This window comes from Chelonoidis abingdonii, chromosome 7 (genome assembly GCF_003597395.2).
Source record: "Chelonoidis abingdonii isolate Lonesome George chromosome 7, CheloAbing_2.0, whole genome shotgun sequence".
NCBI classification, from domain to species: Eukaryota; Metazoa; Chordata; order Testudines; family Testudinidae; genus Chelonoidis; species Chelonoidis abingdonii.
In genome coordinates, this window is record NC_133775.1 from 37,434,776 (window position 1) to 37,460,848 (window position 26,073).

Genomic DNA, 26,073 nt, shown 5'->3' on the forward strand with positions numbered 1-26,073 from the left:
CCAGGGAATTGGTGAAGTCCCTCAAGGCCACCCAGGGAGGGGAGAGTTTTGGGGGGACAGGAAGTGCTCCAGACACTGACTTATGGATGGTGGCAGTGTACCAGATCTAAGCTAGTAATTAAGCTTAGAAGTGTCCATGCAGGTCCCCACATTTGTACCCTAAAGTTCAGAGTGGGGAAGGAACCTTGACAGTCCCGGCAATGGATTAGCTGGAAGGACCTGGATGGAAAGAAGAGGGGGAGCTGGTGGAAGCCCTCCCCACAGGTAATTACAAGATAAACAAGGTTTACCTGCACTGTACACTTTTATCTGCCAAGTAGTCCCAGACATGTAATAATAAAGTTGTGGCCTGATTAAATCCATATCAAGTGTCTCCTGTCCTTCTTTCAGTATAGCTGGACAAGGAAGAGAGTGTGCTTAATGGGCATATTTGTCCTCTGTTGTTTTCCTTGCCCAGTGAGAATCTGCTTTAGAATTAGTGATCCCTGTTTCTTTAAAAGATCAGAACTACTTGATATTAATTAGTACAGATATTCACAGATATACTGTACTTTGCTTTGGAAACATCCATGAATTTTACATTTATATACATATATTTATATATCACAATCCAATAGTTTATAATTAACACCTGTTTTACACTGTAATAACATGAACCTTCTAAAATATTTACCGTAGCATCTATTTAAGCACATAAATGTTCTGAGAGAATTTCAGATATGACTTACATTAGATTGTCTGTATGTTACAATTATAATGTAATACTGCACAAGAACACGTCATGATGCAATAGGGCTGAATCTTATACACCAAAACCAGAAGGCCCCAGGCACAGTGGAATTACTGTGGCTCTGCTGTATGGGGGGTGGAGCAATGTTTGAGGAGACACCTAATACTACATGACACAGAGTAGTGCTGTTGCTCTCTGTGGCATATAGGGTACTGTAGGGGAGAGGCAAGAGCAGCTTTGGGTTTGGAGGAACAGATGCATCATCTGTGGCACCACGTCTGCAGATCTGCTGTCCTTGGGTAGGAGGGGATACAGAAACCTTGGATGGCTCCCACTGGTTGTAGGAGTGGCTGCTCTGGTGTTCTAGAATGGAATTCTGGCTAAAAAAAAAAATTACACCCATGCTTCTGGGCTGCCGAAGGCTTGGAGGGCCACATTTATTCGTGCGACCTGTCTAGAGACATACTGGCCTTCTGCACAAAGTCAAACCAAAAGGAAAAAAAGCAGCAGCACCCCATGCTGGTGAGTTAATGAGCTGCTTTCAGAGGAAGTAAAGCTTACGTAAATTATCAGAGGGGTAGCTGTGTTAGTCTGGATCTGTAAAAGCAGCAAAGAGTCCTGTGGCACCTTATAGACTAACAGATGTATTGGAGCATGAGCTTTCGTGGGTGAATACCCACTTCGTCGGATGCATGTAGTGGAAATTTCCAGGGGTAGGTATATATATGCAAGCAAGAAGCAGGCTACAGATAACGAGGTTAGTTCAATCAGGGAGGATGAGGCCCTCTTCTAGCAGTTGAAGTGTGAAAACCAAGGGAGGAGAAACTGCTTTTGTAGTTGGTTAGCTATTGAGAGTCTTTGTTTAATCCTTACATAAATTGAGGCCCTTACCTTCCAAGTGCCACAAGTCTTCATCTTCGCTCCTGCCTTCTCCCTCCTTCTGGGGCTAAGGCTTTAGATGCAACTATACTCTTTTTCCATCTCTCTCTCTGTCACCTTGCTCTTCTCTCTGACTGCACTCCGTGACAGCTGTCAACTTGGGAATCTGCCTCACCTCATCCATTTTTAGTAAAGTACCAAAGGACACCATAGTCATTCCCAGGTGCTGGCACTAAAACTATATCTCTGATACAGGGGAAGTCACTGGCAGCCACATCATGCTGGAATTGCATTATATAGTGACTACCAAAAGGTACATAGATTTTGCAGGCGGGAACCATTTCTGCTGCCGCAGAACTCTCCATAGCCACAGAGGTTATTTTATGCTTGGCTCTTGAGTGTGTGTCCAAACAACAATTGAACACCCATGGCTGGCCTGGGTCAGCTGACTCAGGCTCATGAGGCTCCGGCTGTGGGGCTGTAAAATCGTGGTGTAAATGTTCGTGCTCAGGCTGGAGCCCAAGCCAGGGAACTATGCAAGACAGGAGGGTCCCAGAGCCTGGGCTCCAGCCCGAATCTGAATGGCTAAATGTGATGCCTTGCAGTCTGAGCCCCTCAAGCCTGAGTCAATTGAGCAGGGCAAGCTGTGGCTGTGTCACGGGTTTTTTATTCCAGTGTAGACTTACTTTTACTGTATATAAAAATGAACATTAGATGGTTGAGCCTGCACAGGGCAGGTGCAGAGCATTGTATGTAAATGCCAGGTAGAGCTGATTTCATTTGCTTTCTGAAGATAATGCTTAAGCCCATGTCTTCTTGGACATGCCAGCACTCTCCCACCAGCAAACCCTGTTACCCAACATGTATGAGAGTAAGTAAATTGGTGCACAAAGCCAAGTCTGAGTCTTCCACTTCCTGCAGAGGAGTGACACACAGATATACTTGTGGCCATACACAACCTCCACTTACACTTGTTCTACAGGCCAAGAGTCTCCAGCTCCCTTATGAGCACTGAACAGGATTTTTATCAGTGTAATCAGAAGCTAACTAAACAAACAGATCAAAGACAATTGTACATTATACTGACCTATATTATTCCACATTAAATTGTGATTATTTGTTCAAGTGTTAAACAGAGTCTCTGTGTAATACTCATTGTTGAAATAAGAACTGTTGAACTTGTCTTCCTATTTGAAATATTTTTAGTAGTTTAATAGCATTAATATTTTGTTTACATAAATAGAAACAATTGCATTTCTTTTGGCACCTAACATCTCTGTATCTCAAAGCACATCACAAACATTAAGGCTCAACACCCCTGGGAGGTATTGTAAAGCATATAATGGTATAAAAATCACTTCAGCCAGCTCTTGGGTGGGACATGACAATTGTTCTATAGCACACAGCAATGCTACTCCAGAGCTTAGGGCCAGAAATGAATAATACTATATCAAACTAAGACTTCCAGGGAAATTTACCAAGGCAGATTTTAATAATCCAAGTTTGAATGTGTCAAGGGCACTTCGCTCAACCTCCTTTTCTCTTATATTAAAATAATACCATGGGATCTTCAATGACTACTTTCAGAACTTTGGTTTTACTGAACATCTTATCTGAAAGACATCAAGCAAAAGCCTCACCTCTAGTGGCACAATGACTACAGGAGCCCCATGATATGTCACTGGTTCAGTACTGAATCTGACAAAAGTGATGTGTAGTGAAAGGCCAACACTAATTCCTGTAATGTGTGTTCCTCCAAAGAAGCCTACCCAAATACTAACCTGCTTAACATATGAGATCTGATATAGTCACACTGCAAGGTAACATGGCTGTAGGCATATCTGATTAATAAACAGTTCTCAGTATTGGCTGGATCCTGCCATCAATTTAGGCACCAAATTAACTGAAATTAATGGGGAGTTCTCTGCAAACACTGATGGCAGGGTATGCTTCAATTAAACCTCTTCCCTTAAAATGTTTCAATAAGAAAAAAATTCTACATGTGTTGTACTCCACGGGCCAGTTTTGGATTTCCATTACTTAGGTATAAATCCAAAGCAGTAATGACTTCTATGGAGTTACTTCATACTGGTTGTATGACTGAGATCAAATTTTGGCCACACATATTTTGTAATGAAGCATGATAGGACACACTCACTGCTCCCTTTCTCTTCTTACTTTACACTCTCTCTGGATAATCTCATTAATTCATATTACTTCAACTACCATCTCTACAGAGATGCCTCACAAATTTGCCTCTCTCCTCTTGATATGTCCCCATCCATCCAATTACGTATCTCAGCTGCCTCACTGACATCTTCTCACTGCCACAGGAAACTTAACATGGCCAAAGCTGAGCTCCTTATCTTTCCTCCAAGCTCTCTTTAAGTCCATCCTATTCTCTGTTGCTTTTCAACACCACAACTATGCTCCATACTACTCAGACCTGCAACTTGGGGATCATATTTTACTTCTCCCTCTTCCTTTCCCCACACAGTCAAGCCATGTCTAAAACATGTTGCCTCGTCCTCCAAAACATTTCTAAGATTTGTATTTTTCTTTCAGTGTTTACAGATAAAATTCTTACTCAGTCCCTCAGTTTCCAAACTTGATTGCTACAATCTCCTCCTTCTCTTGGCCTTACACTCATGGTACCCACTACCAATATGTGCAAAATACTGTCATTAAGATCAGCTTTCCTGGCCATCACTCTGACCTCGTCTTACACTAGCTTCTACTCTCCTACTGCTTCGTATTCAAGCTTCTTGTCCTTGCATTCCAGGCCTTTAGTAAAGCCCTGCTCTTCCCTATCTTTCTGTCTTATCTTATATTGCTACCATTCCTAAACTCCCCTAGTGATTCCAACAGCTACATAGATACATAAATCCATTGCTCACACAATCATTTCTTTGACTTCATCCTGATAGCCCTTACATGTGGAAAGGTCTTTGTGAGCTGTTCAATTCAAATCCTGCCTGAAGACCCATTTCCATTACAATTCCTAAAAGAAACTAGCTGATTAGTAATGGTAAGGCTGCGGGTTAAATGGGGATAGTCTATATGAATTATCAGCAAAATAGAAACAAATCATTATCAAACATTGTTTTATTAAAAGGAGGCTAGCCTCCCCGTTGATTAAGCAATCAGAATCCTCTCTTGCTGTACTTTGTCTATCTGTTCATTTTGTCTTTTTTAGACTGGGAATGCTTTGGAATGAAGGCTGTACCTTGTCTGGACTCTACAGCAGTGCTTGGGCTGAGGAATGTGCTGGCCGCGACTTCCTGCAGCCCGCCATTGGCCTGGAGCAGCGAACCGTGGCCAGCGGGGGCCGCAATCGGCCGAACCTGCGGACGGGGCAGATACACAAACCGGCCGGGACCGCCAGGGGCTTTCCCTGAACAAGTGGTGTACTGGCTTTGAAAAGCACTGCTCTACAGCACCAAGCCCTCAATGGGTACTACCAGAAGCAAGTAACTGAGTAGTAATAGTAGAAAAGTAGGTAGAATATCAATAGAACCCTAAAAGCTTTTTAGCTGACTGAATCTAATACTTATTTATATTCTCAAAACATTTAGATCATGACTAGAACATACTATGAAATTACATATGCCTTAAAATATTTCCTTACCTTATCGAGGGAGAATGTTTTGGTCAGAGCAAATCCCCATCCCGCTTCAAATGCTCTTCGAATCATTGGGGAACTAGTAGTTGGAGTTGCACTGGCAAGACCAAAGGGATTTGGAAACTTCAGTCTAGCCACTTCTACACTGATGTCTACCAAATCAATAGGAGTATAGAAGAGAGGTAATTCTGGAGCAGTAGAAACTGCAGCACCGTATAAAGACTGTAAAAACAAATATACAAATATTTTTGTCATCTGAATTTTATATAATTTCTTGTTAGCATGAGTGTATCACTCATACACTTAAAATATTCTAATATTTTATGCTTGCAGTGATGAAAATTGACTAAAACATTTAGCTGGTCATAGGCAAAAGACATACATCAAATATCTTCATTTTAAAAGGGAACATGGTGTTGATGCTGAAATATTATTTCAGTGTATTACTCTGAAAAACAACCAATTAAATAAAATCACTTTGTTAAAACAACAGTTACAATGAAACATGCATACATACAGTTTTATCAAAGACACTCTGAGTTAATGTTCCAAGGCCATGGTTAACTAAGCCTTGTGAAGCCTGTACATTTTAGTATTGACTAAAGGAACACCAAAGGTATGCAATGGGACTGAGCAAGTGAGTATTCTACTATAGATCACAATGCTGCAAAGATTTATGCCCCTTAAAGTTTAATTGAAATAAGTGTAACAATTCACAGTCTGTGAATTAAATGTGAGCAAATCTTTGCAGAATTGAGACCTCAGTCTTACACCTACATTTATTTTCTTTCATAAGCAAAAACTTTGTTTCCCAGCAATTTTAAAATACCATATACTCGACAATATGCCGGTTCATTTATAAGCCAACCCCCCCCAAGATGGATAAGTAAAAATGGAAAATTTTTATAACCCATTCATAAGCTGACCCTATAATTCAGTGGTCAGCAAACTTTAGCACCCAGGCCACAGGATAAGCTACTGGTGGGCAGAGATGTTTAGTTTACCTCGAGCGTCCACAGGCACAGAGGTAAACCTAAGCAAATAAAGTGTCCTGGTATGACAGCTGCTTACCCTGATGGGCCGGGACAGCAGCTGGTGAGGAAATGTTTTGGTGGGGAGAAGCTGGAAGTCAGGGGAGTAACCCCTGTGACCACGCCCATATGACCCACCCCCACAATCTCCCGATCCCATCGCTTCCCACTTTAGCTGGGGAGGGCCAGGGGAGGATGTCTCTGACCTGGCTGAGCTGCTCTGGCAGGCTGGGCAGTGCAGCCGCAGCCCGCTCCGAGGGCCAAACTAGGCAGCGCATCCTCAGCATGTTCCAGCGGGCTGGGCCGGGTGGCACAGCCACAGTGTGCTCCGGTGGCGTGGCCACAGCCTGCTCTGGGAGGGCGCGGCTGAGCGGCATGGCTGCAGCCTGCCAGCCCCGGAGCTACAGCTGCTTCGGAGGCTGTGGGGAGAGACTCTGGCCCCGCCTCTTCCCTTCTGGCTGTGCTGCCTCTCCTTGTTCCCTCTGTTGGGGCAAGGGGCTGTGTCCCACCTCTCCCTCTCTATACCCATTCAGAAGCCAACTGACTTCTCTGGTGCTTTCCTTTTTTACTAAAACAATTCAGCTTATGAACGACTATATACGATAGATCTCTATTTAAAAAAATGGTGTAAATCTTGTTTCTAGCAGCTACACATTATTTGCATTTTAATTACTAATGTTCTCATATCTTTAAACACCCTGGGGTAGACGAGTTAATATACCATCTCCAAAATGACAACCAACATCAGCTGACACCCCATCAACCTCTGGGGTGGTTAGGGTACCTGGGACTTAGTGCTGCAACCTATACTCATTGCAAGAGGTCTTCTTTAGAACCACTAGAACTATTGACATGAACAAGTGCTTCAATATTGGGATTAACTGTATCATAAGATACAACGGTTGCTTAGATACACTAAAGAGGGAAGACTCCAGTAATCACAGAGTGAAAGTGTTCCACGTGCAGTATCACTTAGCAACCTGCCATCACTGGCTCACTATTCATCCAGGCTCCTACACATTCTTTTTTACGGTGTGTATCAGGCATATCTGACAGGAGTACTGTAGTAAAGTACTACTCAATGTGAGTATTGTAAGGGTGTCAGAATAAGGCCCTAATTCTGGATCGGTAGCTAGGAACTGGACCAAAGAAAAGCAAACAATATAAATGTTGTAGTTATGTTTCCTAACAGTTTTAAAGATATGTCAGCCACTTGATTTTTTTTTTAAAAAAGAGGAAATATACATATGAATGCATGCATCAATAAAAAATTATAAGGAATCTTTGCACATGGACTCATTGTACATTTGATTCCCCAGAACTGACTTAATCAACCCTAACATAACTGGCTTTTGACTATGAAGTAAATAATGTTCATTTACAAACAATGGAAATATTTGATTAACCATAATCACTTTGAAGGTGTCGTTACAGTACAGCAATCCTTAAGAACTGACCAGATCAGTGGCTTAGCTGCACAATGTGTAGATCATTACAGGTATGTTCTCTTGCTCTTAAGCACAGCAAATGTAATGAGTAGGCAGTGGGCTGTGCCTTTGGAGAATAAACACCCTAAAGAACTGGCAAGTGTAGGAGTTGCATGAATGGACACTGGACAGTATCCTATCTAGTTCATGATGGATGGAATTAAGGTCTGTGCCACTGAGGTTATATCTACATTGCAGTTAAAAACCCTTGGGCCTTATGTCAGCTAACTTGGGCTCATGAGGCTGAGGCTAAGGGGTTGTTTAACTGTGGTGTAGATGTTTGGACTCAGGCTGCAGCCCAGGCTCTAGGACCCTGTGAGGTGGGAGGGTCCAAGAGCTCAAGCTGCAGCCTGAGACTGAATGTTTACACTGCAATTAAATAGCCCCTTATCCTGAGTCAGCTGGCATGGGGCAGCTTCAGGTGTCTAATTGCAGTGCAGACATACCTTAAGATCCTTGAACTTGAGTCAGTAAAGCCAGAGGGGGGGAAAAGGTGGAGGGCTTCTCAACTCCTTGAGAAGCACAAAACATAAAACAAAAAAACACCTCTCATGTAAGGATGGAGATGATACTCTAAATATTCTGTAAAATCTTCCAACCCTTGTGTTGCTGCCCTTGTTTTTAAAGAGCTTATTTACTACATTTTTCTCTTATGCATGTTACTAAAGGGCTGGGGACGGCATGAGAACTACTATAGATTTATGAGGGGCTTTAATGAAAGGAAGTCTTGATGCAGAACCTCAAAATCTACTCCCGTCCTCTCAAATTCAAGAAGCTGGAATCGAATAATCTGACTCTTTGTATTTTCATCCCAGGTAGAGTCCAAATCCAGAAGTGGCAAGTTGGGCCAAACTCCTGGCTGGTGTAACACAACTGAAGATAATGGAGCTATGCCAACAGAAAATTGGAGCTGTTTGAAAATGTTATCCAAAACAGCAAAATTTGCTTGAGAAAAGCTGATTTCATCAGATTCCAGCCATTTGGGACCAAATTTACCTGATGCAATGACCTTTTTTCTGGGTAGTGACCTTTACATTGCTAGCCATACCAAAGACGGCAAGATTATGGAGGAAAATGTAATTACCGAACCATTCCCTTCCATAGAAGCCACTCCGTACATTCTAGATATAATGCTCCCCAGAGCTCTGGGATATGCCTACATTGCAATAAGAAGGCCGTGGCTGGCCTGTCCCAGCTGACTTGGTCTTGCAGGGCTCAGACTAAGGGGCTGTTTAATTGCAGTGAACGGTTTCAAGCTTGGGCTGCAGCTCAGTCTCTGGGACCCTCCCACCCTACATAAGAATGGCCCTACTGGGTCAAGCCAAAGCTCTATCTAGCCCACTATCCTATCTTCCGACAGTGGCCAATGCCAGGTGCCTCAGAGGGAATGAACAGAACAGGTAATCATCAAGTGATCCATCCCTTGTCCATTCCCAACTTCTGGCGAACAGAGCCTAGGGACACCCTTCCCTATAGAGTCCTAGGGCCCAGGTGCCAAACAGAGCCCAAACATCTACACTGCAATTAAACATCCCCATAGCCTGAGCCCCACAGGGCTGATTCAGCTGGCATGGGCTAGCCATGGGTTTTTAACTGTGGTGTAGACATACCCTGAGAGGCAACATGCCTACCTGAGTCATAGTGCTTAGCAGAGCACCTGCTGGGGAACGCCAGAGTTCCACTGCCACAAACTCAGTGCCATGACTTCAAGGTACTATTGTGACCTAATATTTCATTATCTGAGTAACCAGCTGCTATATTTCCTTTCTGCTATTAAACAAACAAACAAACAACCTGGACAGCTCAGAAATTTGGTATTAGGGTACAAAACCGTTCACCCCAAGGTCAGGAACGACAGAAATTTATTACTGTTTCCTACCTGTTAGGTGGCCTGTGTTCTCAGTGTAGTTTTTACTGGACAAGATGTTCATTCTGAACTGGCACCATTATTGGTGCAAAGTGAAAGACAGGAGCTTAGAGTATAAATTATGCGTAGTACAGTATGGAAAGAAAACAAAGGAGTTAATGGGAAGTGGTGGTATTGGAAAAGTCAGGCAAACAGTTGAAAACAAGCAATGTACTCAAGGCTAGACTATGATGCAACTATCTGCTCTGAGTAAAGGGTGGCGCATAGTAAACTTGTGCCTCTTTTCCTTTCTGCAAGCAGACTGCAGTTATTTATTAATTTTTTGATTATTCAAATTGTTCAAATGTGGAATGTAAATACATTTCACCCTGTGGACTGCTCACGAACTGCTCAATCCTGGTATGCCTGAAAATATTCTGTATTCAAAATTCAGTATTTGATTAGTTGCTTAAGCCATGTCATCCTGTTTCTGTTTCCTGGCTCGATGACCTAATCTTCAAAAGCTACTTCCACTGCCACATGAAATGAATTTTGTTTCAAAGGAATCTTAGCTAAAGGCAGCAAATGTGCTTTCTGTGATTTTGTATGAATAAAACTTGGCTTGTGCAAGATAAAAAAACCTCCTCTAATGAAAGGAATTTGGAATATGCAGATTGAATGTGCCCACGTAAGAACAGGAAAGCTTTGCTGCATGCTGGCCTGCAGTTGATCACCACAGTTTCCAGACATCCACTGAAACACCTCCAGGCATAGACCTTTTCCCCTGACATTAGGATTCTGCACTCTCTCTGCATCCTTGGTAAACTGCCTTGAGAGAGAAAAAAGATGTGACTCCACCTAGATGAAAAAATGGATTAACTCCACCAGAAGCTGCCTACTCCTGGTGCCCCACTCCCTGTTAACGAGGGTCACTGCTGTCTGTTTTGTCATAGTATCAGAGAGGTAGCCGTGTTAGTCTGAATCTGTAAAAAGCGATGAAGAGTCCTGTGGCACCTTATAGACTAGCAGAAAAGTATTGGAGCATGAGATTTCGTGGGTGAATACCCACTTTGTCAGACAGTGGCACAGGACTTTTTGTCACTGTTTTGTCATAGTGGTTTGGAAACCACTTTTACAGCCTGAGTATCTCCAACAGCCTTGTCATAAACAGATAAGAAAAGTTAATAGCACAGCAGTACTTTATATCTCTTTGACTGTAAAGGGTTAACAAGTTCAGTAGGCCTGGCTGTCACCTGACCGGAGAACCAATCAGGGGACAGGATACTTTCAAATCTTGAGGAGAAGTTTCTGTGTGTGCAGTTATTTTTGGTTGTTGTTCGCTCTGGGGCTCAGAGGGACCAGACGTGCAACCAGGTTTTCTCTCCAGTCTCTCCGATACAGGCTCTTATCAGTTCAAATAGTGAGTACTAGATAGATAAAGTGAGTTGGGCTTATGTTTATTTTCTCTATTTGCAAATGTGCATTGGCTGGAAGCAGTTTAATTGTGTATTTGGCTGAAAGGAGTTCAAATTTTGTATTTTTGCTGAAAGAATTTTAATTTGTATTTGAATAATAAGGCTGGGAGGGTTTCCCAGTGCCTATAGCTAAAAACCCTGTACCTATCCATTTTAATTTACAAGATAATTTTTACTGTTTTTTTCTCTAATTAAAGTTTCTTGTTTAAGAACCTGATTGTTTTTTTATTCTGGTGAGACCCAGGGGACTGGGTCTGGATTCACAAGGAATTTGTGGGGCGAAAGGAGGGAAGGGGGGAGAGAAAAGCTAATTTCTCTCTGTGTCAGGTTACGGTCTCTTTCAGGGAGAGTCTGGAGGGGGAAGAGAAGGAGGAGGAAGGTGAATTGTCCTCTCTGTTTTGTGATTCAAGGAGTTTGAATCACAGTGATCTTCCAGGGTAACCCAGGGAGGGGAAGCCTGGGAGAGGCAACGGTGGGGGAAAGGGTTTTCTTTCCTTGTGTTAAGATCCAGAGGGTCTGGGTCTTGGGGTTCCCCAGGCAAGGTTTTGGGGGGACCAGAGTGTACCAGGCACTGGAATTCCTGGTTGGTGGCAGCACTATAGGTCCTAAGCTGGTAATCAGGCTTAGAGGAATTCATGCTGGTACCCCATCTCTTGGACGCTAAAGTTCAGAGTGGGGAATTATACCATGACAAGCCTGATACTACACTTCCACATCTCTGATGGTCACTGGCCCAACGAGGAGTTGTCCAAAATGGGTCTTTCATCCCAAGAGGCTGGCATAGGTGGTGACAAGAATTAGGGAACCCAGGGGAGTAAATCAAAATGACAAAATATGCACTGCTGTAAGATGAGGCCAAGGGTTCAACAGTCTGAAGCAATGCTTCCTTGCAGCTTTATCTTCCTTGCCTCTTGTCACACTTCCTTTTGTTCCTTTTTTATGTTTGTTTTGCTTTTGACAACCTCTCTGTTCAGTAAAATGTTCATAAAGGAACTAAATTTACTAAGTCAAATTAAAATGCTATATAGGTTCCTAATAGGAAAAAATAAGATTTATAATGAAGATTGACCTGACAATGCACACACAGTAAAAGAAAACCTGTAGATGCAAGTTTATTTATAATAATTCTTTCCCCATTTTTAGAAAAAGAAGATAAAAAATTCTTGCTAGAGTCTTCTCTAATTTGTTGTCAACCAGTTGAGTCTACAATTAGGGAATTCAGATTCCTGGTTACCATGTCTCCATAGTTCTTTGAAAAGTATGCCAAAATCCACAAACATTTTGCATGCAGTCATCTTCTTTCTTCTGATCTGGATACTTTTGCAGAGACAGTGTGCTCTGTAGTAAAGAGCACAGGACTGGGAGACAGAAAGGTCCTGCATTTTAAAACTTGCACACTGATTTGCTTTGTGGCCTTGAGAAAGTAATTTCACCTGTCTCTGTATGTTTCCCTAGCTGTGGATAACTACTTAACCAGCTACCTCATGGCATTATTATATATAGTCAATGTCTATGTAGTGCCTTCAAGACACAGAGCACTAAAAAAATGCTAAGTTTCATCAACATCATTCTTTTACTGAGAGCCTTCTCCTCTGCAGCCTTGAATGATTTTCCTGCATCTTTCCACTTCATTGACTCGCTCATTTAAAATCTCATCTGAAAACCTGTCTATTCTTCCTTGCCCATACTCACTCTCTTTTCTATTATTTAGCTGTGTAATTCTATTATTTACAATCAGTCACCAAAGCATTTTGTATGAAAGGCACTATTCAAATTAAAAAATTGTACTGAATTGCAGTGTTTTATCCCCTGCCTATGGATCCTTTAAGGAACTTGAATAGGCTTTGTAAATATGCACTTATTCATTCTAAAATTACATATTTGTCAAAGCATAATAGGAGAAGTCCTACATCTCAGGGATATGAATTAACACCAGTCTGTTACCCCTTTTGACTCAACTGGTTACCCAATATTTGAGGTCTTGGGGATTGCTTCCTTTAGAACAGTGGTTCTCAAACTTTTGTACTAGTGACCCCTTTCACATAGGAAGCCTCTGAGTGTGACCCCCCCCATAAATTAAAAACACATTTTTATATATTTAACACCATTATAAATGCTGGAGGGAAAAGTGTGGTTTGAGGGTGGATGCTGACAGCTCGCGACCCCCCATGTAATAACTTTGTAACCCTCTGATGAGTTGTGACCCCCAGTTTGAGAACCCCTGGTTTAGAAGGAGAAGTTGATGATGGAGTTAGGTTTTTCTTCATTGCAATCTTATTTATTTACAAAGTATGAACAAAGTCTTATTTTCCTAAACAGCCCAGGAATTAATAACAGGAGGTTTTTCACTCACAGTCCAAGCCATTTTCAAGCCAGCACCTCTGAAAAAGCTCTCTCTCAGGGCCACACTCCAAGTGCTTTTCTAACTGTCTCCTTGCCTTTCTGCTTCTTTCTACCTGCTTCCTGGTTGTTTCTGGCTCTAACATACATGCAGCTAAAATCAAATAACTCACCAGCTACCTTCTGTTTGCATACCGTCTAGTCTTTGGAGGTGACATTTTAGTCCCTAGGGCAGCGTTTTCCAATGTTTCAGCTAACATTAAACAAAGGGGGCATTTAATTGTTCCCTCATTTAGCCTGAATAGAAGGCAGCCAGCATGGCCAACAGCTTCAAAGACAAGCCTGAGGAAATGGCCAGTCTTCATAAAAGAAATACAGTCCAGGCTCACTAGATATAAAATTCACATTATTTATTTATTTCATGGGAAAGTGTGTGTGTAGGGGGGAGATCGGCTTTAAGTAGTACAATACCAGTGCCCTTAAAATGATATTGGGCCAGATCCTCAAAGAATTGCAATTTACATCCGCTAAAGATCTGGCCCACTATTATGTATTAAGTGCACAAAATAGCTTACAGTCTGCTCTAACAGGTAGACAGAGGACACAGGACACCCTGAGTGACTCAGAGGAAGGAAAACAGATGTTAAAAATACTTATTAGTAACTATAGACTCATTGTGAACAACACCAGAAGCAGGGCCGGCTCCATGTACCAGCATTCCAAGCTGGTGCTTGGGCAGCAATCTGGAAGGGGCAGCAGTCCGTGTGTTTTCACTGCCCCAAGCAGCACGCTGAATTGCCCCTACAGACAGCGGGGGCAGTTCGTGTGCCCTTAGGGCAGCAGGTGCGTTTCCGTGGCGGCGGCAATTCAGCGGCAGCTTCTTTGTTCTATCTCCCGGGCAGCTTCAGCTAAACATAGAAGCTATTGCCGAATTGCAGCTGCAGCGGAAATGCGCCTGCCGCCCTAAGGGCACACGGACTGTCCCCGCTGTCCGGCGGCAATTTGGTGCGCTGCTTGGGGCAGCAAGAACTGCAGAGCCGGCCCTGACCAGAAGAGTGAATCTTTAGGAGGGATTTGAATAAGGAGAGGATGGTGACTTGGAAAACAGATGTAGGAAAGGGATGGCATGGAAAGAGACAGAGAAATGGGAGTGTGAGTGGTGGGCAGCCTGGTGAATTGGGTTGCTTCTACATGGATCTTTATCTTCCTCTATCTTTGAATTACATTGATTCTATTTAGAATGTATAGGAAAGTTCTAATGGAACGGTCAGACCAGGAAGGGACAAAAGTACTTCCATCCTCAGTTGGGTTTCGGCTGGTCTTGTTTACAGAGGCCACAAAGATATAGAGTTCAGCCAAGCCTGTGCTTTTCAAGCTGGTGGAAGAATGCTGAGAAGCAAGGAATGTTTGGTCTGTTGCTGATGGAGAACATCCAGTGTGAGATCAGCCAAAATCCTTCTGTAAATAATTCCTAGTTTTGAACATAAGGCATTCCCTTTGGAAAGCCCTTGACTCTGAAACTCACACTTCTCTTGAATGCATGCCAGAGTTTGAATGATTTGAGCTTCAGGGCACATGTAAAGCCCATCTGTTTGCTCAGCCTTTTGCCGGAACTAGGCTGAGATGTGAGGAGTATGCTGTTTAAAGGAAACGACAAGCAATTAACTGGGATGCTGTTTTTTAATTTCACTTTTTATTGTGGTCTAGAATTGTTTGGATTGGTCTTTTGATGCTGCCAAGCGTGGACTGCATGCTAGTTATATTTTTACTGGTGCTAGTACAGTCAGTGGCTTGGGAAATGGGCAATTATTTTTTTATAAATACAAACAGATATATTGTACACAGAACAGCTGAAACCTAAAATGAGCCTTTTTATTAAATCAAACACTAAGACTGTGAAGAAATTGTCAGCTTTACAATCCTGTAGGTGAGAGAAAGTCAATCTATTTCATGAGGGTATTTTTATCTAAAGCAGAGGAGGATTCAACAGTTAGTTCAAAATTGAGGAACACTTTACATATGTATGTATGTGTACCCACAGACAGAGCCATGTGTTAGGCGTATAAATGCTAGAGCATTGTGATCTGGCTCTGAATCACAACTGCCCTAAAAATGAAGTCCCTCATTCTGTTACTAAGATTGCAACTGATGCAAATATTGGTGAAGCAACTGCCAAATTATAGTCTTCCCCACCATAGCAGCCAGATTTTACCGGGACCGTACATCCAAATAAATGCCTCTTGGCTACCCATTCATCTAGCAGCTGGAAAGATGACACTTGACATTTGGAAACTTTCCTGTGAAGATTGCTGCAAGGCTTTCCCATTAGCTTCCTGGTGAGACTGTAAGGTCGAATAAGCTGCCTCAAACCCTGCAAAGGGTAACCGAAGCACTCTAATATCAAGTCTGTTTGATTTAAAATTCTAAATTCTCAGGCCACAACTTTTCAGACTCCCTTTAAAATGCTCAGTATATTCCAATATACTGAATGTTTTAGAGGAAGAAAAAATGTCCTTTGACGGGAATGCAATTATAAGAGATGCTTTCAGTGATGCATGTTTTCATGAGAAGTTGGAGAGGGAATAAGGGGAGAGAGAGAGAGAGGAAATACCCCCACTAGGGTCACAGAGATGCCAAAACAAATGTACTCACACATCAAAGCTTAGAATGTTTAACACTAAGTATTTGGATGGGGTCTAAAAATACAGATTACAAACACTGCTTCAGAATAAGCGAGAAAAATATGTACTGATAGTGAAAACAAGTTTTGAGCCACACAGTATTTTTATGAAGCCACATCAGACTGAAACAATATGATGCTGCGCACATCCAGTGTCTCATAAGGAGTGGGGGACAAAGAAATTGCACTGCTACTACCTCAGTTGTTCAAATCAATTTTTCTTGGGAAACATTTTCTTCTCTATTTGTTCTGAAGAATTCTTCATACTACAAACATTTTTTTATCAGCTGTCTTTCCACACAAAGGCCAAGGACTCTGGTCTGCTATGATTCCTCTGCACCTGATCTAAGACTATAGCTTGCTCACTATGCCTATTTTTACATTAAACTGGGGGAGAGAAGAGCAGATCACAGCTCTCACTCTGTATTATCTCTACAGCACACAAAGGGGAAATGCTTTGTCACCTGGTTGCTTGAGTTTAAACCCATTAAACCCCGCTTCTTTGCACTGTTTTTCTCCATGAAATAGGTTTTGTATTTGCCTTGCTCCTGTGGCCCCATTATCAGATTTGTCCGAGCTGGACTGGAATTCCGTATTTGTGTGTATGCGTGTGCGCATGTTTTGTCAAACATTGGTACACTTGCACTCTATAAATAATAGTATCTTCCCCAGGTAACAACAGGGACCATATTTAATTTATACTTTCTGTGCTGTTCAGAGGTTCTATTTAATATTGATAGGCTTCCCGCCCCCCATTACCTAAATCATATATCTGCATACACTGAATATTGTGGAAGAAGCCACAGCAGACCAGAGACCTTGGTGGAACTCTTGAGTTGGAGAGAAGAATCTTGTTAAGATTTACACATTAAAAAAAAATCTAGTTTCAATGTACCAAAGCCATTTTTGTTATTATATATCTAGTTTTAATTATCTAATCCAGAGGCTCTCAAACTGGGAAGCAGGCCTCCCTAGGGGGCGCACAATGCATTCGGGGGCGGGGGGGATGAGACGCTTTAGGGAAAAAAATTACTGGGTACGTTTTACCCACAGCAATGAATTACTATCAAAGCTGACTCCTTCAGACATGTCAGGTCCTCAGATGGTGCTGTGCATTTTGACAGATTTCTGTTAAGCTTGCATAGCATTATACAAAGTCCTTGCCATCTGCACACTAATCCATTTGCTATGACATGGTGTGCACATTTAATTGTAAAAATTGACCATGATCACCGTTTTGCATTTTCTCTTCTTACAATGGATCACTGGCTCTATTTGAATCAATGCTTTACTGTTTTTAATATTTAGTGAGCGTTGAATGTTGATTCTTTTTTTTGTCAGTATATTTACTTGTGTGGAGGAAGGGGAAGGTGTAAACTATTAGAGCCACAAAGAAGGGGGGCACGATCAAATAAGTTTGAGAATCACTGATCTAAAAGATTTTGTAATGCACCATTGCCCAGAGTATCTAGATGCCCGTTACTCAAAACCTACATATTTAATTCTAGAAATCCATGACAATTATTTCAATAACCAGAAAAAAAACAAGCCAATAAATGTGTGTGTGAAAACAGATATCAAGTTGCAGCTGGAAAGGAAAACTACTTTTAAAAACCCACCTGTATGTATCTGTGCATATACCAGGAAGCTTGTTTTCCATCGTTCACTGATTCCACTGTAGTGTTAGCTAAACCTCCAATGTCACCACCGGCAAAAACCCATGGTTCACTGGTTTGCATGGTCTCTGGATCCACTTCAGGAAGACCCCATCTATTAAACTGGATAGGATTCATGGCTTCTTTTACTGTATTTAAGTGAAAGATAAAAAAGATACTAAGTAGATGATCTGGCGATAGTTTAACAGATTTACTAAGCAATTGTTGCTACGATCCACTTTATATAGACAATGATAAAAGTAAGAAATAAACCATTGTTACAGGCTTTATCACTGTATTTCTACCTTGACTTCCAGTAGAGTTAATCCAGAAGTGTATTTACTATGGGGATTCACATGCAAAGGTCCAATGTCTAGCACATGGAATGAATATGCAACAAGTGTCACAACAGAAACCATTTCTCATGTGTCTGTTAAGCTAGGTGTAGTAAGATGAGGCCCTGAAACATAAACCCTTATCAGTGGCGCAGTATGAGGCCTAAGGCCTGAACTAAAGTAATGGTCAAGACTTTGCTAATATAAAACAAAGTTAAGCTGTGAGCCAGAGGCAGGCCCTGCTCACAAAAGCTAGTAAGGAAAGGGCTGATGCTGCAAAAAAAGACATACTTAAAATGGTACTGGACACCAGATATCAGAACATTCACATACTTGTACACTCCACACACATAACAAGGAACAAGTTGACTCAACCCAATGACAGGGCCAAAAAGGTAATATGATGGATAGAGTTGTTTTGTTCAAACCAACATATACAAGGTGAGAGGCGGCACCTTACTACGTAGAGGGGTTGTACGTTGCTACGTGGAGGGGTTGCACCTCAAATTACACATCACTCCTGATGTATTGTTTGTACCTCTGTATAAGAATGCACCCCTGAGTGGATGTCTTTTTCCAGCCTAGGGGGCAGTGGAGAGTCCCACCACTGACTGAGCTGAGTCCATTACCGGGGGCACATATTCGTAGTATGTCCCATAGGGTAGAGTCTAGAGGGAACTATTACTGTGCTTGATTTGACAATAAACCTGGCCTGGGTGCCTTTGTACCTTACTAGAGTCTGTGGTCATTGGGGGTTCTCTCAGGGTCTGCTGTGCCAGCAATCTGCAGAGCGGGGGCAGCACACAGAGGGAACACATGCATGCAGCTGATTGATATCAACATTGAACAGAACACCACACCGGGAACGTCTGACAACACTAGGTATATGCAACAGGTAACTGTACAGGAGTATCATGAACTGAAAAAAGAGGTGGTGGTATCGATTGTGCCCAAACCAGAAAGAACAAAGTGACTCTGATACGCTATTGATCACTTCCTGAGCACGAACTACAAATCCTACACAGACTTTATATTGAGATTTACAAGAATACTCAGCACTGGCTTTCCTCATCTACAACTGATGTCATTGGGAGTTTTACCATTAATGTCAAAGGATGCAGAGTTAGGCTAATGTTCTGCACTTTTGAAAATCCTGCCCTAGTCACCATTGGTGAACAAGGGGGAGTCTCACCTTCTTTTATCCTAGAATCATCCATTCATCCCATTCTCATTTGTCTACCCACTCATCCACATCGTATCCAAAATACTTTTCTACTTCCCAGGACAACAAACACATACACTTGGTAGTTTTCAAAATTGTTGCCCTCCCAGCCTCTGACTCATGTCTCCTTGATCCAGACACGCAATGAAATGATAGACATATGGATGAATTTTAAGTGGCAGACTGCAACTTTTATTAAGCTTAAACACAGGGGAGGGGCACTACTCATCCATTATCCAGAGCTTCCTATACCAGGCATTTAATTGGTTCCAGAGTGGGGGTTACAGGGCTCTTACCATATAACCCATAACTTGGTGTAGACTCTCCTCAGCCTACCCTCCAGGACTCAGCTTGCTCTGACTCCTATCATCCTCTTCCGCTCCTTTACCCCCGGGAGAGACAGAGGGTGCAGAAGGGTGGGGACTTCAGCCCATGAGGGCCAAAAGGTCTGACTTAACCTTGGCCCACAAGCTCTCATGAGCCCAAAACCCATCACCAATATCCCACTATTTTACTTCTGGGAACCATTCATTTTATGCTTTTAACCGCATGGAAAACTGGCCTCAAGCTGCAAAACGTTAACAACTTTACCAAGTACCTCAGTTAGGTACTAAGCGCATTCCTGCTTAACCCACCATGTCTTGAAGGTGCTTCAAGAAAGGTGAAAAAACACCCTGGTTCTTTGCCAATTGGCCCATAGGAGAAAAAAAAATCATTCCTGACCCCCAAACAGGTGATCATGGCATTTGTCAGGATGTGAGTAGTGTGGGGCTGATGAAATGAAGCTGAAAGAAGATCTACAGGGCCCTCACCTCAGTTAAATTCTGGGAGCTAGGGAATGCTGGAGAATCAGTACCCCTCTCCCTTACTGTCTAATCAATGCCAGAGACTCCAAGGGGGGGGGAGGAGCCACCTGGTATCTCTTAGCAAGTGTCTCCTTACTTACTCCTGAGGCTGTCCCCTTTCACCATCAGGCCCCTCATGTTCCTCCACTTGTTGAGGCAGATGGGTGGCATTTTTGAAATTTAGAACTGAAAAAGAATGATTTTCCACATCTGTCCTTGTAACAGTTTCTTCAGATCTTTAACATTTATACACACACAAGATCAAGAGAGTATTCCCTCACAACAGAAATGATCCTCTGCCACTTTTAGGCAATTATTATAGAAAATTTTGAGACAAAATGTTTTTCATCTGAAAAAGCTGTTTCATTTAAACTAAAACTTCCCTGGGGAATATGATGATTTTGACAAAATTTTGCTTCTTTTTTTTTTTTAAATAAAAAACACAATTCAATATGATTAAGAAACCCTCACTCGACATTTTCAGAATAAAATGTTTCAATTTTTCATTTCAGAATGAGTTTTTGGATTGATTTTTTTTCTATTTATAAATATAAAAATTTTAAAAATAGGAAGTCAAAATCAAAATGAAATGTTTCATTGACTCCAAACAATTTTTTTCAGGAATTTTGTTGTGTGGGAACTTTTGAAATTCTTTGTTTTCATTTCCGTTCCAAGCAAACTAGCTTTCAAAACTGCTGAATTTCCCACATTACTCTAGGAATTTTTAGGATGCTCTTCTGTTTAATCTGTCTATTTTAGACATCTATATGGCCACCATTATCAAAGTGTCACCTGAAAACTCCCAATCTTTTTTTCCATAATCTTTAATGTATTTATTCTCACAATACCCCTTTGAGGTACAAATATACCCATTTTACAAATGGGGAATGAGAAACAAAGAGACTTGGCCTAGTTCATGGTGGAGGAGCAAATTGAACCCTGGTCTCCCAAGATCCTGGCTAGAACTCTAGCTACTGCACTATCCTTCCTTCTCAGACTACAAATCTCCATCCACTCCTCTTTTTGTTTTAGAAAAAGCAGGAATACTATCTCCATAAAACACCCACAAAAGTATCAATGACTGACCATCTGCTCTGGGAGAAGAGGTCAGGAAAAAATGTGTGTGTGTGTGATTATACACCTGGACATGACTGAAAAATAAAAATTTAAAATAAGAGTGTTACAATGTTAACTACAGAATGGGAAGCCCAAGTGCCTGATTCACCACTATCTTAGGGTACGTCTACACTGCACGATTATTTCGAATTAGCTTAAACCGATATTACAAAACAGATCTAATAAAATCGGTTTAGCGCGTCCACAGTGGGATCACGAAATCGATGTTGCGTCTCATGGTCCAAAGCTACCATCGATTCAGAAGGTGGCAACTGTGTAGTCTGTTCTCTCAGCGGATCCTCTAGTATTCCCACTTCCGTTGATGATGCACCTGTGCCTTGATTGGGCAGAAAAACATTGCCCCGGGTGGTGCGGTACAGCCGCACCCCCCCTTGTGGAAGCATGCAACAACGCCTTTGTGCAATTTTTCCTCGGAGTTGATTGAGCAACCCATTATTGCACATCAATCACGACCGAGATCATCTAACAGTATTCGACCGTTGTCAACACCTCGCGTACTCTCTGCCACTAGCATTCAGTAACACAAGGGTGACATTTACATTACTCAATGATTATTTTATTTACTTCTCTTCACGGCTGGGGGGGGTGGAGAGACTGACAGGCTGTTCCGTTGAACTCACAGCAAGACTACCGGTGTATTTAGCTGACAACATTTGGGCGTCAAGCCAACGAAGCAAATAGTTTTCAAGAACTGGCTGTGACTGGTAGCTGTAGTCTCAGTTCGTTGCCCTCCCTCCATGAGCATGTTCTTCCGTTGAGTCCTCGGTCTTCCCATTCGGTTGTCACGCAACCTGTTTTGATCTGGAGTTTATTTGCAAACACTTTGCATTGTTCTTTCTTAACTCGGAGCTTCTGATACCACAGATGCTTCACCATATCCAAGCGATCAGCTGATCTAGTTATCTCCCCTAAGGTCATATGCAGGAGTTACTTGTTGCATTTGAACTGCATCGCCACCGCATGCGATCAGATCTTGACACGTAAAGCAATTGGAAGAAAAATTCAATTCATAAGTTCGGGCTTTTCCTTTTTACCTGGCACTTTGTTGTTCCGCAGCTCTGAGTTTCGGATTGCGACGTAGCAGAGGCGGTCAGTGGGTGCATCTGTGGATATCCTCAGAGCCAATAATTGTCGATTTCCGTCCACACGAACCCTAATCCGAGTTATCACTTTTGAATTTAGTGCTACTCCTCTCGTCTGGGAGGAGTTCCGAAATCGATTTAAGGAGCCGTTTAACTCGATATTAATGATGAAGTCGTGTGAATGGGTACAGCGTTAAATCGGTATTTCAGCCATTAAACCGATTTAAAGTCGCAGTGTAGACCTGGCCTTAGTCCAGTTTTATGCCATCACAATTGCAGTGGAGTTACACCGATGGATATCTGGAGTATTGCAAGGGTGAATCAGACACATTCCCCCCCATCCAAGTATAAATTACATGGGGAAAATATATGCTGTTAAAACACAACACAACTGTTTTCTTCTCTTATCTTATGGAACATTATGGCAGAAAAGATAATTCTCTTATTTGTTACAAAATGGAATATAAACATATATATACACACACACACGGCAGATGGACAGGTTGTACATAAAACAGGAGCTGAAATGCACAGAATACCACACTACTTTTTGTACTGCATGCAACAGTACAAATAGGACATGAATACAAATAACAAAGCCTAAGATCATCTCACGGCCACCTATTAAAAGTCATCTTTCTCATTAAAAAACATTTTTAACTGTGTATTATTTTCCTACTTTAACTTTTGAATTAGATTCTTTATAAATACAAAGATATTTTAATGTAGATTTATAATGAAGAAATATTTTCAGATAAATACTTGTAACAAATCTTGAAGCCATGTATCAAAATGAGTTATTTTTATATAGCTTTAACTATATTGTCACACCCAAGTTTCTGCAATAAAATGCAGTTTAAAACTGCAGTGTTCCTCAGGGACATATCACTAGCAGATGCAGATTGCCAAGGTCAATTAAACTGATGTAGCTGTGCTGTCATATATGTAAAAGAGAAACCTGCTAGCATATGACAAGAATATTTCTCAGTATTTATAGAAAAATGTCAAATATGTGTTGTGTTTTTACTTGAGATGGGCCTAAGTGAGTGTATTTTGGGTTGGCAAAACCTCAGTCAGGTTTTATCTTTCCAAAGTCAAAACCAAAACCACCTGTAGTTTTACATTTGGATTTAGAGATTTAGCAATATGTTGGATGCTACATTTTGCTTTGCTCATTTGCGATATTGCCAATTTACATAATCCCCTTTTCACTTAAGAAATTCTTAACCTCCACCTAGAACTATAACAGGGTAAAATAAAAAAGCATGTAACCTCACAGGCTAAACATTATGAATCTACCTAGTATAGAGGAGCAGTTGGACCACATACTGTATGCTGTTAACTGCCTGCATTTCCAAAATATGCATAGGTCCATGCAGTAAACCAAATCCAGACATCACCAAAGTACATGTAGAAGCATGCTGCTAGCCACCTTCTAACACTGCTAAGACATAGGTATATGGGAGTCCACCACCAGCACTAATATATGAGAGTAAGCTCTTAGTATTCCCCAAATATATGTTCAAGCACACAGCAAGCCTACAGCCCTTCTTGCATAACCCCTCCCAACTTCCTTTCCAGGTCCCATACATGCCCTCCCCTTCCAGAATCAAACACTCCCTGGAGATGTGGAGGTAATTGGGAGCAGGTAGGATTTCTGATAGATGGGAAAACAGTGGACAGTATCTCTTTGTGTGAGAGCTGAGTACATTCAGAGGCAAAATACTATACTGGGAAAGAAAGATACAAGCACAATATACTCTGTCACATACTTCTTTTCATTCTTCACACACCTATCACCCAGATCCAAAGTGCTTTTTGCAACAAAGTTAGATTCAAAATCACAGACAGCAGTTTGGATTCGGTATCCCACACTGTAACACGCTCTCAAAACTGAATGAAAATGGTACAGGTTTGGGCCTCTATCTAGGTATAAAACATTAAAATAGAATAACTGCTTCTGGTGCTGAAACTTGACACAGTATTTCACTTTGAAAAATAGCTGCTAAACATGCAAAATAATTGTTTTTCTCAGTATTCTTTGTAAACATCAATGTCCTAGCTTATCATTCAAAGTTTAAAGATTTACTGATTGCAAAAAATACATTTGTGGTTGAATTTGGCAAAAAAACCCAAAACAAAACTAAAGCCTGGACACTCCTAGTAGCTGAATACAAAAATATCTGAGAAAGTTTTATTTAAAAATATTTAAACAATCACAATATCACACCAAACATAACCTTCAGACTGAGGAATTTTCAACTCTGAAAAGGAAATAGATCCTTAACTATAGTGGTGTTACTGGGAATACTTCAGTAATATTTATGCAGCAATATATTGGCTTTAATTTAATATCTCAAAGTGACTGTAGTTCAGGAAAGCATTTGATCATTAGGCCTGTGACCAGAGCTGTTTTGGAGAACAGAAGGGTGTGTTGTGTACCGGGAGCTAAGATATGAGATGTGGCCCTGGGACTGAAGATCCTAACGGGAGCAGGAAAGAATCCACTAATTGTCCCTCATGTGGGAACAAATACTGTTAGAGTCTCATTGGGACACATCAAGAAAGACTACGACAGGTTGGGGAATATACTTAAAGAAATGGAGGCTCAGGTGATCTTCAGTGGGATTCTACACATCTAGAGAAGGAGAGTAAAGGCAAGACAAGATTATGATGATCAACAGATGGCTGAGGCAATGGTGCTGTAAGGAGCCTTTGGGATGTTCAACCACTGGGAGGCATTCACAGACAAAAGACTGTTTTCATGGGATGGACTCCATCTGAGTAGGGAGGGTAAAAGACTTCTGGGATGGAGGTTGGCACAACTGCTTAAAATAATTTTAAACTTGGAATTTGGGGGAGACGGTTGGGAGATGCTCATGCAATCTCCATGCCTGATTCCGATACTGAGTGGGAGGAAAGTCATGTAGAAGAGAATACAGAAAGGCAAAAAGAACAACAAAGGGTAGGAGAATGGACAACAAGAGGACATATAGTGCCAAAACTAATTACAGTAACAGTCAAGTAGAGAATACTGGCAGGAAAATTACTAATTGGAATTAAAGACATTGGTAAATGGTAATTGGGATAAAATACAACAAGAGACAATGGGTCATACTGGGATCAGTCTTGAGTCCAGTCTTATTTAACATTTTCATTAATGATATTGGCACAAAAAGTGGGAGTGTGCTGATTAAATTTGTGGATGACACAAAGTTGGGAGGTATTGCCTATATGATGGAACACTGGAATATCATACGAGAATATTTGGATGATCTTGAAAACTGGAATAGTAGAAATGGGATGAAGTTCACAGCAAGAATTTTTGCTATAAACTAGAGATTTATCAGTTGGAAACAACAAAGGAGGAGAAAGACCTGGCTGCACTGGTCAATCACAGTATGGCTATGAGCTGCCAACGTGATGCAGCCATGAAAAAGGCTAATACAATCATAGGATGCATCAGGCAAAGTATTTTCCATAGAGACAGAGAAATATTATTACCATCATACAAGGTACTGGTGAGACCCTCATCTAGAATACTGTGTGCAGTTCTGGTCTCCTGTAACAGGGTGGGCACATGCCTCTCACAAGTGTCCCCCTTTGGCTAATTGCGTCTTTGCAATCTCTCAGATTGGAATGGGGGTGCACCCACTTCTCACAAGCACCCCCTATTCTTGTCATAGTTAGGGTTGGGAAGGAATTCC

At 41.6% G+C, this 26,073-nt stretch overlaps 1 protein-coding gene across 3 annotated transcripts in view; it reads right to left on the minus strand.

Moving 5' to 3' along the window:
- DPYD (dihydropyrimidine dehydrogenase) overlaps positions 1–26,073 on the minus strand; it is a 594,472-nt gene that overhangs the window by 217,424 nt on the left and 350,975 nt on the right. For all 3 annotated transcript variants that reach the window (XM_075067810.1, XM_075067809.1, XM_075067811.1), the window contains 2 exons: positions 17,710–17,894; positions 5,238–5,453 (listed from right to left, as the gene is read on the minus strand). In XM_075067810.1, coding sequence (XP_074923911.1) covers positions 5,238–5,453; positions 17,710–17,894 — 401 coding nt within the window. The remainder of the gene's footprint in view (positions 1–5,237; positions 5,454–17,709; positions 17,895–26,073) is intronic.